General features: G+C 35.8%; 3 protein-coding genes and 1 long non-coding RNA gene across 4 annotated transcripts; 2 read left to right on the top strand and 2 right to left on the bottom strand.

Annotated features, from left to right (window-relative positions):
- Window positions 1-14: 14 nt before the first annotated feature.
- Window positions 15-1,685, bottom strand: LOC105192237 (protein FAM177A1). Its single transcript, XM_011156222.3, has 3 exons — window positions 1,283-1,685; window positions 628-756; window positions 15-533 (listed from the first exon to the last, which is right to left on the bottom strand). The coding sequence occupies exons 1-3, from the start codon at window positions 1,679-1,681 to the stop codon at window positions 264-266; spliced, it is 798 nt and encodes a 265-aa protein (XP_011154524.2). The 5' UTR covers window positions 1,682-1,685; the 3' UTR covers window positions 15-263.
- Window positions 1,686-1,932: 247 nt separating this feature from the next.
- Window positions 1,933-7,471, top strand: fzr (fizzy and cell division cycle 20 related). The gene is made up of 2 exons (XM_011156223.3): window positions 1,933-4,500; window positions 4,595-7,471. The coding sequence occupies exon 1, from the start codon at window positions 2,338-2,340 to the stop codon at window positions 3,817-3,819; it is 1,482 nt and encodes a 493-aa protein (XP_011154525.1). The 5' UTR covers window positions 1,933-2,337; the 3' UTR covers window positions 3,820-4,500; window positions 4,595-7,471.
- Window positions 7,472-8,595: 1,124 nt separating this feature from the next.
- nop5 (nop5 ribonucleoprotein) lies at window positions 8,596-11,215 on the bottom strand. The gene is made up of 3 exons (XM_011156224.3): window positions 11,004-11,215; window positions 10,756-10,832; window positions 8,596-10,524 (listed from the first exon to the last, which is right to left on the bottom strand). The coding sequence occupies exons 1-3, from the start codon at window positions 11,046-11,048 to the stop codon at window positions 8,619-8,621; spliced, it is 2,028 nt and encodes a 675-aa protein (XP_011154526.1). The 5' UTR covers window positions 11,049-11,215; the 3' UTR covers window positions 8,596-8,618.
- Window positions 11,216-11,298: 83 nt separating this feature from the next.
- LOC105192241 (uncharacterized) lies at window positions 11,299-12,211 on the top strand. Its single transcript, XR_850515.3, has 3 exons — window positions 11,299-11,490; window positions 11,664-11,770; window positions 11,876-12,211. It is a non-coding gene; the product is annotated as an uncharacterized LOC105192241 (long non-coding RNA).
- The last annotated feature ends 5,310 nt before the right edge of the window (window positions 12,212-17,521 follow it).

Raw genomic sequence — 17,521 nt, 5'->3', positions numbered from 1 at the left:
TATTATTTAAAAGTGATAGAAAAATAGTAATTTGAATTTTTTGAGCAACAACCTGTTAATTACAATTGCTAATTAATCCTGAGTATAGCATTAGAGCAATAGCATTGCAATTATTTAATCTAATAATTCCACCAGATCATAAAGAGTGCTTTTAAATGCATTCTATGCTCTAAATACATTTATTGCATAGATAAAATTTAGGCGATAAATTAATATATTATTCAATATCACTTAGAATAAAATGCATATTTCAATTAAATGCGTCAGTTACGTTCAACTGATAATATATTATCATTTATGAGATTATTTCTTTTTTGCTCACTCCATCCGCCCATCTCTAAATCTTGCTTCTGAAGCATTTCCTTTTGAAGTGCTTGCAGTCTATAAAATTCATTGATCTCAAATTGATACTTAGGCGCTGTTATTCCAAAAAAGTTGGCTAGAAATTCACCAACATAATCACAACCATCCAACATTTTTGAACTCAACCATGTGGTCTGATGCCACGCCCATGGTAACCACTTCATATTTTTCTAGAAAATAATATGGAAATTATTGTTATAATTTTGTCATTGTAGTAATTTTAATTATTACAATAATTTTAGTTAATATAATCTGTATAATTACAGAATCTATTTGTAACACTGTTTTATTGTTCTTTGGTATATCAACTTCATCTTCTGAGGAATATTCTTCCATCACACCATCAGAAAACTGCAGTACTCTCTTTGGTTTTTTATCTAATTTAATTTTCATCTACATGAAATTAAAGAAATACTCGAATTAATTTCAAAGTATTGTAAAATATTGAATGAACAAGTTATAAGTTTTTTTTATAAATATTGTTCAAATAACTTTATAAATTTTGTTAACAAGTTAAATTAATAAATAAAGTAAAGCTAGGAAATTCTTAAATTACTTATTGCACAAAAGATCATATTTAAAAAATTTTTTACACTATCTAAAGTGAAACTTTTAAATCGTATTTAGAACTGTTTTCAAATACAAAAAGATGTTTCTCCCTTACAAAAATGTTTAATTAACACTCTATTGATGCACTTTATTACTGTTAATTACTATAAATTACTATTAATTACTATTAATTATGAGTTGCTTATCCTAATAAAATCTTGCTATACACAAATACACAGCTACAAAAATGTAATATTAGATATGATAACCTCAGGACAATGAGAAGATCGTAAAACAATTTCTACGTTTGTTTGGCAGCTATACAAAAGGCAGGTTAAGGCCAACCATCACCATTCCATAATGGATATACCTCAGTATTCGCATCGGTGCATTCTTGCAAGATGACCTCGCTCAAATCAGAAGCCTCATCTTTTTCCAGCATTCTTATCGGCTGTATCTTACGATAACAGAAATGACTTTTTGCTGAACCGCGCCTACGCGCTTTGACAGTTCTCGATAACGCATCCAGTAAACATACGTTTCTCGTCCGCGTGCTGTTCAGCTGATTCATTTGATAAATACAATTCGCAACGAGCGACATAGAATAACGGTCGTCAGTCCCAACCGAAATTCCATTGGTGGTTAGCTGCAAGTCAATCGATATTCCACGATGACGTGCGCTGTTACGTACGTAGCGCTCTTTCTCAGTATTTAAAAGTTTTCCGCAAACGGCTGTCCACCAACCACTCTTAATTTTCTCTTTTTCCATTTATTGTTAGTTTCTCCATGCGTGCATGCGCAGTCACTTCACCACACATCTGGTGATTCTTTCGTTGCTAAAGCCAGCGGCACACGGTGCTTGTTTTCGTGCTGGATTGTTCGCTGGATGAAAATACTGCGTTCTGATTGGTGCATTTCCATCCATCTTCGAAAATGTACCAATCAGAACGCAGTATTTTCATCCAGCAAGCAATCCAGCACGAAAACAAGTACCGTGTGCCGCTGGCTTAAGTTGCAAGCATCTCGCAGCTACGAAGCATCATAATTGGTGGAGTGTAAGATAACTATTTCCCCACTGAGGAAGCCGTCGATTCTCGAGTCCTTAACTTCATTTGACGTCGAATGGCGACAGAACGACGGCCAGCAGTTCGCACTAAACGAAACAGTGAGAGTTAAGAATAAACGATTCGCTGATGGCGAACACGTTGTGAGATGGGTGGTGTCAAATCCTGAGGTTGAAGCAGTTAAGTCTGTGTGGTGCAACGTGAATATTGTCTGGTGCAGCTCACAGAACAAGTAAGCACGCGAACGAGCAGGCAGTTTATTTCGCGACGCGGCACGACGCCTGAATTATGTGAGTGTTGGACGTTTCCGTTGCGAATCGCGAGGTGCAGTCGTGTCGCGGTCGCCTGTCACTCCTGAATAATGTTCCATCACGAGTACGAGAAGCGGCTGTGCGTGAAAATCACAGCGGATAGCTCAGGAGCGACGGGTGGTGGTGGTGCTGTGTCTGCCACCGCCTACTCGTCTGTCTATTTCTCGCCTACGAAGACATCAGCGGGCAACAACAGCTATGACCGTTTCATACCGACTCGGTCGGGCAACAACTGGCAGACCACGTTCTCTATGATCAGCGAGAACGGCCGCGGCGGCTTGGTGGCGAAGAAGACGAGGGAGAACGGCGAGAGCAGTCGCGATGGTATCGCTTACTCTTGCCTGCTGAAAAACGAGCTGTTGGGTGCGAGTATCGAGGACGTCAAGGGTCAGTGTGAGGAACGTCGGGTATTGTCGCCGTTGGTGACGAGAAATCTCTTCAAGTATACTACACCCACCAAGGATCGCACTCTGTTGGATCAGAGTTCACCTTACTCTTTGTCACCACTCAGTGCAAAAAGCCAGAAACTACTAAGGTCACCCAGGAAAGCCACTAGGAAGATCTCAAGAATACCTTTTAAAGTACTTGATGCACCAGAGTTGCAGGATGACTTTTACCTGAATCTGGTTGACTGGTCCTCTCAGAATGTCCTCAGTGTTGGTCTAGGCAGCTGTGTTTACCTTTGGTCGGCATGCACCAGCCAAGTAACACGACTGTGCGACCTGTCTAGTGATGGAAACAGTGTCACATCTGTTGCGTGGAACGAGAGGGGTAATCTGGTAGCAGTAGGTACACACATGGGCTACATCCAGGTGTGGGATGTGGGAGTGAACAAGCAGGTGAGCAAGTTGCAGGGTCACAGCGCCCGGGTAGGCGCTCTCGCCTGGAATGGCGAGGTACTTTCGTCTGGCAGCAGGGATCGGTTGATACTGCAGAGGGATGTGAGGACGCCGTGCGTGGTCGGCGAACGACGACTCGGCGCTCACCGACAGGAAGTGTGCGGCCTCAAATGGTCGCCAGATAATCAGTACCTCGCGTCTGGCGGCAATGACAATCGACTATATGTGTGGAATCTGCACTCCCTCTCACCCATCCAGACCTACACTGAACATTTGGCGGCGGTGAAGGCTATCGCCTGGTCACCTCATCACCATGGATTACTAGCTTCCGGCGGTGGCACCGCCGACCGTTGTATTCGTTTCTGGAACACACTAACTGGCCAGCCGATGCAATCGGTCGACACGGGCTCGCAGGTGTGCAACCTCGCGTGGAGTAAACACAGCTCCGAGTTGGTCAGTACGCACGGCTACTCGCAGAACCAGATCCTCGTGTGGAAGTACCCGAGCCTCACTCAAGTCGCCAAGCTCACCGGCCATTCGTATCGCGTGCTGTACTTGGCGATGTCTCCGGATGGCGAGGCGATCGTCACCGGCGCCGGAGACGAGACCTTGCGCTTCTGGAACGTCTTCAGCAAGGCGCGCAGCCAGAAGGAGAACAAGTCTGTACTGAATCTGTTCACGAGCATCCGATAAACGTATCGTGACGGACGTAAGGAAGGAGCATCGGATGCCAAGGCGCCGTGCTGGAAACGTCAGCGTCGTATTATTTTATTATGTATTTGTACATATATACACATAGACATATATATATATATATATACACACATCGCCTCGGATACACGATCATGGTATTCTAAAGGAATTATAATACGCATATACATGTGTAAGAGGGAAGAAACTATATATATATATGAAAAGTACATATGAACATTGTAAAAGATATAATCTAGAAATAGAGAGGAAGGATATTTGGAGCTGTATAGAAATATAAAAACTTATGCGATTCGCAATGTGTAGGATAAGTTTGCGAATGCTTCATAACAGCCTGCAATACACGTCGAGTACTTGTCTTGTGTGCAATATTCATCCACATTATTTCACTGCAGAGACTTGGGGACGAGAGGCAGAAAGCGTATGAGGAAAAGAGGAGATTGCCTATCCGCGTTTGTCGCGCAAGTTAGATGCTCTTTGTATTTTTTATGCACTTTATATACACTCATTTTATGTGTCGCCACGCTGTTCGTAAATGATGTCAGTGAATGAAGAGATCGTGAATGATGTCAGCACAGGGTGTCCTGAAAACCGTAGTCTTAACTTCAATTACACGCTCGACGTCGGTTTTTCTTCGGTTGGACGGTTCGTATAGTTCAAATTGTAAGTAGATGAACTCCAGCAGATAATATGCGATTGAACCATGAAGTTTTATTATTCGCTTAAATTCAAATCGATTTTGTTTTTTCCTTTTCAGTTCGAGCTTTAATTAGAGAGACGTGTGTGTGTGTGTGTAGAGAATATCGAGAAATTTCCGTTCTCCAGAACCTCTCCACTGGGAAAAGTCGACGCTGAATTCGCCGAGAAAATTAAGCAATTGAAGTTGAGATTGTGCGTTCCGTGACAACTTGCACTGCGCGCTTGCGTTTTCATATTCTATTTTGCACATATACGCATATATTTGGCATATATATATATATATATATACACACACACGAACTATACTTTGCTGCTACTTTATATATTGATCAAGAGTTTATTATAACAAGGTATATTTGTAGAATTCCTATGAAATCTCGTAGTCACGCTTCTCTTCCGAGTGCGCGTACCGGTCATTGTGTCTCAGTAATTTCTCAGAGTACGCGCTATCAAAAATATTTGCAGGCTGATCAGTCAGACACGAACAAAAAAGTGAAAGATTAGGGAGCGAAAAGTCTACGCCTAGATCCAGTTCTGCATCTGGAGAGAAGCTTGGATCCTAGATTGCTTTACAATTTTTTTTATATATTATTTACAATCTCGATGCGTTATCAGTGTGCGTAGAGCAAATTCAAAATATATACGAATCAGAGATTTTGTGTTACACTCAAATACGACTAACGCCAATTATATAGTTCGCTACCGGCAAGTTGTACAAATTTAATTTGAAACAGGACTTAGAAATTATAACGTCTACTAATTTATATTATTAATGAAAGAGAAAGAAAAGGACATATATATATATATAAATAATATATTGTGTATACTTTTCGTGTATGTTATTCGCGGAGCGAAATTTGAGAGGAATCGACGAGAAAGAAAGTTATACGCGATATTCAGGATCCGCGTGTAGCTTGCGGACGTAATTAACATAATCTATTTTTCTGCGTTGTCGTAAATCATACGTTTACACGCGCAAACGCGTGTAACAAAACGACTAGTAGAAAGAAAAACGATAAAAAGTTGTATGTATCGAAGTTGAGGGATCGTAATCCCCTCGCAAGGTTCATGAGTCGTATCGTCTACCAAGTACGAGTGCGATAATAATGGCAATTATTCTGCCGTGTTATACGTGTTATTGCGCAATTGTCACGATATATATTTTTATACAATTGCCCTTGTTGCCGTTCAGAGGGACGCACACTTGCGATTCACCAGGCGGAAGCAGTGAAGACACGTGCCGGATGTAGGGCCGGAAGTAAAGCGAAATGCAAATCACAGCAGTATAATTCTATATGCGCACCGCATTCTGTATACGCTAGAATGCACGCGAGCTTCTTACGGTGAACCAACCGTACGCGTAAAGATGTGCTTTCACGCAATTTGGTTTTACGCGACACGATCTATAATATCGTAACGTATAATTCAATTGGAATGAAACACATTTTGTTCTCTAAGGAATACGAAAGAAAATACATATGTGTGCATATATGTTATGTGTGAAGGAATGTGAGTTTGAATGTGTGTATACAGCCGTAGACAATATCAGTTCTATTAAATGTAAATGAAAAAAGAATGTGTAAAAGATTGAAAGAAGAGATGTATCGTGTGTACAGTGATCGGCATAATAGCCTTGGGCATGGTTGCCTTTCGATTATTAAGATTTTTTAATTGTATACAATGTTGATTTATTATTTATTGATTATTAATAGTAGAAGAAGCGATCTTGTCAAAGCAGTACACTTGTCGCAGCGGTAGCTTTATATTAATGTTTAGAAAGGAATTTGTACGATTAGAAAATATTAATAACTTTGTACTGAATATTATTAAAGCTATCATGCCGGTCTGTTTGAAAATGAGACAACTAAGTGGTGAGTGCATTTAATTCTAGATGCATACGTGATGTATAATTGCAAAGCGCGATAAATATCGGAGTAAAACGAAAAAGCTGTCAACAATGCTAATGTATGCAAATTAGACACCAGCTAGTCAAGTCGTAGATATTTAATCATGACAAGTATCGTTGCAAGCTTCTTCGAAACTCGGTAAATCCGCTTCTAGGTATCTCTTGCAGTTAATTATTTATAAATATTCGCGCCGATGGCATCACTGATTGCGTCTGATAGAAATGATATTGTTTGCGGTTTTAATGTGTACGCGAAATGTGTCGCAACTAGAGTATCTTGTGTTCCTATAAAAGATGCACTTGTTTGCGTGAATTTACGTGAAGTCTGCAATATATACCGAATGTGTGTCTATACATCAACATGGAAATTGATTTAAATTTACGCTACATTATTGCAGATGCAACGATATATGTCATATATGACATCGATTGCGATTCAATCGATGTTCAATTCATATCGCGTGTAGAAAATATATGATGAGCTATATATTGTTTTTTGGCAGTTATCAAAATCAGTAATCGCGCAATTGATTTTCAAGTCATCCCAATTTATTGCGTGTAACGTTCGTAAGAAATATTCTGTCAATGGTTGTTTTACATTATTTCTTACGAGTCACGGAAATAAAAAGAAAATACAATTGTCGCTAATTATCGTAGAAATCGACGTTAATTATCAAATTAGAATATACCATGATGTAAGATATTTAGCCAGTCAGTTTTGTATCCGTCATTAACTTGATGACAATTTCAAGCGAGTTCTGTCGTACAATGTCATATATAATCATACATTTGTATACAATCTAATTATAATTTATGTCTTTCTGAAATGATATATATTTCTGCAAATTAAAAACGAAATTATATACTAATATATATGAAACTTAATAATACTTTCAAAAATTTGGCTATTATGTAGTTGTTATGTAACTGTTTCAAAGTCACACATAGTAAACAAATATTAGTGTTAGGACATATTAGGAAAATATTTAGTAAACTTAATAATTATATTTCCGTATTATGGGGTAAATAAAATAATTCTGTTATAAAATTACTTTCAGCTTTTTTGTCTAGATTCCTCTAAGATTGATGTAAACAATATATAATTTCAACTTATATAACTTAAACTTGATCAACATTAAGATTTTTTTTGAGAACTTTTATAAACGCTATCAGAAAAGGAGAGATTATTATATAAAGAAATTTAATAAACGAAATTAATAGTATATTAATATATTTTAATTTCATCGTCATAATTGGTTGATTGCATTAACATTTACAAAGTAAATTTATACAATTTGCACGCTGTGTAGGAAAATACAATTTGTATCACATTTAACATATACATATACTGGACTAATGATCTGTCCTCTACCGAAGAAACGTGACATGGAATACAAAATAGAAGACGTAGCGGGATCTTCCAGTACGCACAAGAACTACAAGTGGATCTATGTCTCAAAAAAAGAAAAAGACGAAGCAGGAGAGTGATCTGTTGCAGCCGAGGAAATAAAGATACAAGCGGATATCTTTGTTCTATCCAAAGCTGTCGAAACTGCCGGTAAATTCATGTCGTAAAGAATTTTGAGTACCCGATATGACAATAAAGACTTATGGCGTAATCTCTACTTGTAGGGCAAAAGAAGAAAATGAATAATTGAAAAGGAAATGATAAAGGAATATGATAAAAAAGATCTAAATACAAAATTATAACGATAACAACAACAATGAAAGATATGCTAAAATGTCTTAAATACAAATGCTGTTACATTGCTGTATCTTCAATATTGGTAACGATATATGATAATTCTCATGCAAAGTAAAAACATTTTTTTATTATAGAAGAAATATTTGTTACATGGATACAAAATATGAGTACAGTACATGATTAGTTTATGTAAAATATTGTTTATTCTTATAAATATAATTTTTACATATATATACTCCGCCTTCCTTTCGATATTTCAGACTGTCAGAATTTTAAAATCAACATTTGACAGACTCTCAACATTGTATAATTCTTCAAATTACCTACAAATAGGTCTTATATGGTTGTATTATGAGAAGTTCTTTTCAACAATATGGTAGGGTATATCAAATGTTTACATTTAGATTACCTTAATATTAAAGAGGAATTCAGATGAAAAGATTGAAAGTATTTTTATAATAATCGTTTTATTTACCCCATGGTTACAGACGCTAAGCTATGTTTCTTCTTCTTTTTTGATACATTAGTTGACTCAGTTTCTATTTGTGCTTCTTGCACACCAGAAGATTCTCCTACACCTTCCGTTGCGATCAATGAGCTACGTTTCTTCTTTTTCTTCGGTACAGGACATGGATCTTCCTCATCTTGTACAGCAGAAGACATCTCTGTTTCAAACACTAAACTATGTTTCTTCTTTTTCTTTTTCGATACGTTGGTTGATTCAGGTTCTATTTGTGCTTCTTGCACACCAGAAGACTCTCCTATGTCCTCTGTTGCGATCACTGAGCTACGTTTCTTCTTTTTCTTTTTCGATTCATTAGTCAGCTCGGTTATTACTTGCGCCTCTTGCACAGCAGAAGACTCTTCTGTGTCCTCTGTTGCGATTATTAAACTACGTTTTTTCTTTTTCTTCTTCGGTTCGTCAGTCATTTCAGTTTTCACTTGCGTTTCTTGCACAACAGAAGATTCTCCTGCGTCCTCTGTCGCGATCACTGAGCTACGTTTCTTTTTCTTCTTTTTCGTTTCGTCAGTCGGTTCTGCCGACGGTTTTATTTGTGTCTCTTCTGTTTCTTCTGTCTTAATGTCCAAGCTAAGCTTCTTCTTTTTCTTTTTCTTCTTATCAACTTCCTCGTTGTCTTGCTGTGGCTCTTCTTTGATCTCTTCAATTAAGGGTTTGTGTTTAGTTTCCTTCTGTAAGGTTGAATCAATGGACGTAGGATACTGTGCGTACTCGTTCTTGCTATGATACTTCTCGAATTTAGCTTTCGCTTTAGCAGTACCACTAATTCTACGTATGTTTCCTTCTTCGAGGAGCCGCAATCGTGCCTCCAGCCTCTGCTTATGTTCCACACCGAGATCGAAGTTGGTGCTCTCGCCCAATGCATCAAATCTCGTCGCCAAAGAAGCTTTAGCCGCCAACATCCTGGACATCTTGCCCTTGTTCTTTTTCGAAGATTGCCCGATAAGATTCGCATGATAGATCAGACCATATTTAGGCGTATCTTTCTTTGTCTTAAGTGCGCGAAAGAGCGCTTTCTCCGCGCCTAGAATCTGCACGGTGGACGCCGGATGCTTGGCAAGATTGACGAGAGAACCAGCATGCGACATGAGACGTGCACCAACCAGTTCACCTACGAGTATCGACAGATTTGGCGCCAATGCCATCATCCTGGACTTCAAATAGTCGAATAGCTGACTTCTGTAGTCGGACAGTTGTATTATCTCACTGCATAGATACTGCGCGAATTCAGCGTCTTCATTGGAGATTTCCGTACCCATTGAAACCTCTGCAGCCTCCTTCACTTGTTTTTCGATCTCCTCGGGCAGGATGTCTGACAAGTCACAATCTACAGCATTGTCTCGTATACCGATAATTTGTACTGTTTTCACATAAGCCATATTATCCTGGATGATTTTGCTCAGCTCTGGAAAGTGCCAGCCATACCACTCACGGCATCGCATCATGTAGTTATTTAATTCCTTATCCAACTCATCCAGCAAGTTTACTGCTTGTATTACCATAGTATCAACTTTGTCAGGTGAGAATTTCAATTTATATCTAGAAAGGCTATGTGCCAGGCCTAACCTCATAGCAGTCATTTCTTTCTTGGGTACTCCACCTAGCAGACTGTCCAACTGACTCCTGATGCCTCTCATTAACTCCTGTACTGCTGTATTACTTATAAAATTCAAACCTAATTTATCCTTTATGGCATTACCCAGTTTGACATCAGCGACTGCTATTTGTTCATGCATCTCACAGTGTTTCCTGAGAGCTTTCTTCAAAGATTTGCATAGTTTACCTTCCACAGCTGCTGTAATAGCTAACAATGCTTCAGTCGTGTCTTCGAACTTGTAAAAGTGCTGTAAGCTAATACTGTAAAAGCAGAAATAAATTCGATTGATATTCGAGCTATACAATATCTTACACAAAGCTACACAATATTTTGTTAAATACATAGGCAAAAAGTTAACTTCAAATTATAAATAATTTATTGCACATAAATAATCATAATTTTATTTGACAATAATAAGTATAATAATAATAAATCCTACTAATAATCCCTACTATTCAGAAGGAAATTTCCGAAGAAAAACTCATACTTACATTCCATGGGCGTCTTCCGGCGTTGCAAAATCTTGGTATAGATTTTCCGACTGTTCAAGTTTATTATTATCCAGCAACTAAAAAGTCATTTTAATATTACATATATCCGTAATATAATACAATATTACATTATTTTGTTGACAACAGTGTATTTATGATTTCGCGGTAGAGTAAAAAAAAAAAGAGTTAACACATACAACACTTGGCTGTTTGGTTAGACATAACAACTTAATCAAAGTCTAACTTACCTTGAAGATCGCATATCCTGCCGCTGTTTCGAACAGCACCAACATAATTGCTACGTTGTTTTTGCAACTCAATACATACGATAATTATTTTCATACAGTTATTACGCTGGTATGAATATTCTGTATGAACACGTGTATAACCTGGGAAAGAGAGAACCGAAACAACGCTCTCCAACGACGATGGCTGCGTTCCAATTAGAGGGTAACGCGACAGTTTCCCGAAAAATAGCGGAGACAAGGTTGGTATCAACGAAAACTTCTAGACGACATAGTTTTAATTCCTAACGGTTAGTAATACTGTTTAAGTGGTAAGCTGTTAGTTTGCGCAAACTTTTTGACAGCTGTACGCACGTGTGTCACAAATATCATGTATCGTCAAATTATAAATGTAAAATACTTTATAATATTAAATAAAAATGACATAAGTGAAAACATAAAGTGCGAATAACAAAATAAATGAGACGAGTGAGAACATAAAGTCAATAAGGTAAAAAACATAATATATAAATAAATATATATATATATATATTATATATATGTGTGTGTGTGCGTGTGCGGCGCGCGCGCGCGTATGTGTGTGTGTATGTGTGTGTGTACATGCATATGTACGTATATGTGTAACTAGATAAATAATTATTAAATGTAAATAAATAATTTAAGTTTTTCAGTGTTTTGGCGTGCTTCAGTAAATTATCGGTCATGGTTGTGACTTGGTTCTTTGCATTGGCATAAATTTTCCACTATTGCAATAAAGAAATACATATCAGGTAAGTAATTAATATTCACATAAAATAAAAGATTAAGTATCTATGTATAGTCAGTAATGATAGATGTTGAACCGATTCTTTCTTTCGATTAATTTTTTGTTTCAGCTTCCCAGCTATCCAAGTTCTTGCAGAATATTAATAGTTGGAAGCCACTTTCCTGTGAAGTAAGATTACCAAAGTCTCAGGTTATTGTGTCCTTGAATGCGTCCCAGTGAGCAAAAGTTGAATCACATCCTAACGTCAAATATTAGAGTAAGATGTGTTACTAGCAGTGTAATGACAGATTAATGCATCAAACTAAGAATAAGTTCGTAACATTGATGTTTACTGTCATATCATCAATTCTTTTGACAGCTGTACTCGAAATTTTTTATCATTTTATCATGTAGCGTACTGACTGATATATTCTTCTTATCTTTTAGGAAACAGTATATATTTTTTGGTTTGATATCTATATTTTTAATTTTTTTTAAAACATCTAAATAATTTTCGATTGTGCGACCTTCCATTATTGAATACACAATAGGATATGTCTGAAACTTGAGAAAAAAAATTAAAAAAATAAAAATAAAACAAACAATATAAGTAAGCGACATAATATGTGTATATCTATATTTATATGCCGCTGATACACCTTTAATTCTTATTTCCTACCGCCGATTTTCGCTTCCCACCATTCATTCCATTCCTTCACACTCTCTCCCTCGCTCTCTCTCTCTCATCCTTTTATTCCTCCTCCTCCTCCCTCTCGCCTCCTCCACTCCTTCACATCTCTCATTCCCCCTCTCCATCCCTCCTCTCCTAGCAACCTTTCTACCACCTATCCCCATCCCTCTCTCTCTCCTCCCCATCGTGCACGATCAATATTTAATTTATTCATCAAATTAACGCGGATAAATGAACGATTCGTATCAATTTTTTCTTTTCTTATAGTACAATGAAAGAGTAAATCAGTACCGAAAATTGAATATTGATTAATACCATAAATCAGTGTCAGAAAATTGTCCAAGTGCAATTACAATTTGATCTTATTTTTCAGGTACTTACCCCTCTAATTTACTCAACAAATTAACTCTGTTAAACGAACGATCCACATCAATTTTTCTTTTCTTATAAACAAATGAGAGAATAAATCAGTACCGAAAACCGAACACCGATCATTACCTAATTTTTTCATCAAATTAACGCGGATTAATGAACGATTCGTATTAATTTTCTGTTTTCTTATAGAGAAATGAAAGAGTAAATCAGTACCGAAAATCGAATATCGATTAATACCATAAATCAGTGTAAAAAAATTGCCCACGTGCAATGACAATTTGTTCTTATTTTTCAAGTACTTACCCCTCTAATCTTATTCAACAAATCAACTCGGATAAACGAACGATTGGTATCAACTTTTTGTCTTATAAAAAAAAGAGAAAATAAATCAGTACCGAAAACCGAAGACTGATCAATACCATAAATCAATGTCAAGAAAATTGTCCAAGTGCAATGACAAGTTGTTTTCATCTTGCAGGTACTTACCCCAATAATTTACTTAACAAATTAAGTCGGATAAAAGGACGATTCGTATCAATTTTTACTCTGTTATAAAGAAATTAAAGAATCAATCAGTACCGAAAATTGAAGACCGATCAATAACTAATTTTTTCATCAAATTAACGCGGATTAATGAACGATTCATATTAATTTTCTGTTTTCTTATAGAGAAATGAAAGAGTAAATCAGTACCGAAAATCGAATATCGATTAATACTATAAATCAGTGTCAAAAAATTGCACACGTGCAATGACAATTTGTTCTCATTTTTCAAGTACTTACCCTTCTAATCTTATTCAACAAATTAACTCGGATAAACGAACGTTTCGTATCAATCTTTTTTGTCTTATAAAACAATGAGAAAATAAATCAGTACCGAAAATCGAAGACCGTTCAATATCTAATTTTTTCATCAAATTAATGCGGATAAATGAACAATTTGTATCAATCTTTTTTTCTTTTATAGAGAAATGAAAGAGTAAATCAGTACCGAAAATCGAATATCGATCAATACCAGAAATCAGTGTCAGAAGATTGTCCAAGTGCAATGACAATTCGTTCTCATTTTTCAAGTACTTATCCCTCTAATTTATTCAACAAATTAACTCGGGTATATAAACGAACGATTCGTATTAATTTTTTATTCTCTTATAGAGAAATGAGAAAGTAAATCAGTACCGGAAATCGAATATCGATTAATATCGTAAATCAAAATTTATATTGTTGTTTAATTCCATCGTCGCAAAAGATTTGACGTTTTCTCTATCCTGGTCCTAACTTGTAGAAAATTTGGTACTCATCTCTATTTGACAAAAGTATGTCGGGCTTTCTGTACTAACTAATATAAAAAATTTTGTTTCATTCTTATTTTTTCTACGTCTAATATTTTAATACCGAGACTGTCGAAATGAACCTGTCGAAATGGTCTGCAGAAATCCTGGCAAGACGTTTCTCTCTCTTTCTCGCTCTCCTCTCTCTTCGTTTTTGAATCGCCGCTAACGATCGAAAACCGCAAGCGGAAAGTAACGAAAATTTATTCATCCAGCTAAAACGTTCTCCGTGTTATTTTTTAAGCGTTGGATAAATACCAATCCGGCGTTTGTCAAATATCTAACAAAAATATCTCTGTTTTTTTCTTGCTGACATTCAAATCGATAGTTTTCTACAAGTTAGGATTTGATAAAAAAAAGTCTTTCCCGAGTCGAAATATTAATTCTACATTGATCTTGCAAATTGCATCCAATTTGAAAAATCAACGCAGAATATCTAGATGCGCAATAGTGAATAAGCTTTGTCCTATCTGAACGTTACATCTGGCTACTCTCGCAATCTCGCCCATGATAAGTCTTCAACAGCGATGTATTCCGCAGTTATTTAATACTAATTTATCTCGATAATGTATATGTACTTAATCCTTATATTCTTAATTTAAATGAGCAATTTTTGTTGATGTTGATTATATATTCGCTTAACAGCGCAAGAAAGAGAACAAAGATAAAAACGTAAATAGAATTGCCTTTGTTAGAACTGCACATGAGATAAATATATAAGGATTAAATAATCATATAAGAATTAGAGGAAATGGGAGATGAAAAACACTTTTTATTCTCATTATTCTTAAAGTTCTTTTTTCCTTTTTTCTTCTCTTTTTTTTCTTTTCTTTTTTCTAATGAGAATAATGAGAATTGTAGCTCTCAAAAGAGCTGAAGCTGCAAAAAGACAATGGTTATATCTAATAATGCTGTTTCACTAATAGAGATTTTAATTCAGATTCGGTACAATAAGAAAGATAAACAAGAATGAGAAACGGATATTCTAGCAGATTCTAAACGAAAACAGCAATCTGAGCATTATTAGACGAATAAAAATCAACACTTGTAAAATTTATATCAAATTCTAAGATCATTATTCATAGTTTTCTAAATTATGTGCAACTTTTAATTGAGAACATAATTAAAAATTTGTATTCATAAACCTTAGCTTGCCTCAGCAACCTTGCTTGAATAGACATTCATATTTTATGAGAAAAGAAAAGTAGAACTTATGTTACGTAAAATTAGGTTAACGAATAATCAAATCTCAAGCTATTTTATCATTTTTCAGATGATAAACTATGAATGCTGATATAATTTCGACTCGGGTATGTCCTTACTTCGAGTAAGATCCGTTAAAATCAGAAAAATCCTGCGTAATAATAATGCGTAATAATTCGAGGTACCTCGAATACTATACATGATGTATCGCTGTCCACGTCTCTCGGCATGTGTAACATGTTAACATGTGCAAAACAAAAAGAATTGACATTGTGTATGATTAATATCATGAAGATCATATCATATCATACGAACCCAGACAGCACAATGTCCAAAACTGGGACATAAGACGTCTTTAAGACCTCTTTAAGACGATTATAATAAAATGTACTTGTAAATTCTCTCTATACATATACGGTGTAATGTACGGTTTTATTTAAGTTTATATAGTATTATAATAAATTATAAACCTTCACTATCGAATATACATATCGAATGTGTATATATTCTACATATTTTGATATTTTTTTGTTCAAAGATGTTATTCTTATTATAATTGACGAAATGTTAATATCTAATTTGACTTTAAAAACTATATCGAACTAAAACTTGATTAATACATACATGACAGCATTTTTATTATAATAAAATATTCTTGTAAATACTCTTTATACATATACGGTATAATCCCACACAGCACCGCAATATTACAGAAATGTTGCAGGAATATTGCTAAAATATTGCATAAATGTGACAACAATATTGCAGAAATATTTAATGTCCTAGGCATAAGTCTCGCAGAAATATTGCGGGAATATTGTTATGATGTTGTAGGAATATTGTCACAATATCAGAGGACTATTGCCACAATGTTGTTGAAATATCGCCACAATCTTGCAGGAATACCCATGAAATATAGTCACAATACTGCAGAAAAATTGCAAAATATTGCCGAAATATTACTGCAGTCGTGCAGGAATGTTGCTACAATATTTCTTAAATGTTGCTGCAATATTGCAGGAATATCACTGAAATATTGCATAAATATCACAGCAATATTGCAAAAATACTTAATGTCCTAGCCATAAATCTCGCAAAAATATCTCAAGCGTGGTCTACAATGGCAGTAAGCAGTAAGAAGTAAGCGTAAGCGGTAAGAAATAAACCAATCACAGTCGATTATGACAAAAATAATTAACTGTGGTTGGTCCATTTCTTACTGTTCACGCTTTCTTCTTATTGCTTACGGCTATTGTAGACCACGCTTTAGAAACACTGCGTTAAATAAAAAAAATGTTTCAGACAAAAGTTGTTTGACTTGAAGGGGGACATAAGACAGCGATAGCATTTTGTTAATAGATGGTGCCACTTTCAAGATATTCACTGACCATCAATTTTTATAAATGAAAATCCCAACTTTTTATTATATCTTCTTTTTCTACCAATTAATTTGAACAACTTTTGTCTGAAACATTTTTTATTTGCTTAATATTTTTTGAGATATTTAAGGAAAACTTGGTAACTTTTCCAACATTTATCTTACGATATCTCGCTAACTATTCGTCGACAAAAAAATAGTATTAGACTTTTTTACTTTATTTAATATCAAGAATATATTAATAGTGCCCTAACTTTTGTTAATTTAATAATTTTGAAATTTCCAAAGGTCGATAAGTTAACAAAAGTTAGGGCACTATTATAATAATATATTCTTGATAGTAAGTAAAGTAAAAAAGTTTAATACTATTTTTTTCTTTCGACGAATAGTTAGCGAGATATCGTAAGTTAAATGTTGAAAAAATCTCGCCGAAACCTGAAAGTGGATGTAGCAACGTAGTTCCCCTCTCAAAATGGATGCAGATGGCGCCCTTTCCCAGTGCTGAAAGTCGGTGTCGTCGAAAACACCGTGTTGGCCGCTCTCACATCCCTCTCTGGTGACAGCCAAGTCGTTGCATCACACGCTCTGAATATGCGCACTATTGTAGCCATTGGCCGCGTTCAGTAGAACAAAGTGATCAGAGAGCGCTTAGTGATTATTGTCTGTGATTGGAACATTCTTTTAGATTCTTCATAGACCCAGAAGTATTTACCAATCAGGAGCGAGATTCAATGGAAAATCTAGTAATGTTCAACTGTTGAATCTGCTGAATGCAGCCAATGAAACTTAGGCACAGTT

The sequence above is a fragment of the Harpegnathos saltator genome, unplaced genomic scaffold (assembly GCF_003227715.2).
Source record: "Harpegnathos saltator strain DR-91 unplaced genomic scaffold, Hsal_v8.6 scaffold117, whole genome shotgun sequence".
NCBI classification, from domain to species: domain Eukaryota; kingdom Metazoa; phylum Arthropoda; class Insecta; order Hymenoptera; family Formicidae; genus Harpegnathos; species Harpegnathos saltator.
This window is presented reverse-complemented; position numbering and strand designations above follow the sequence as displayed.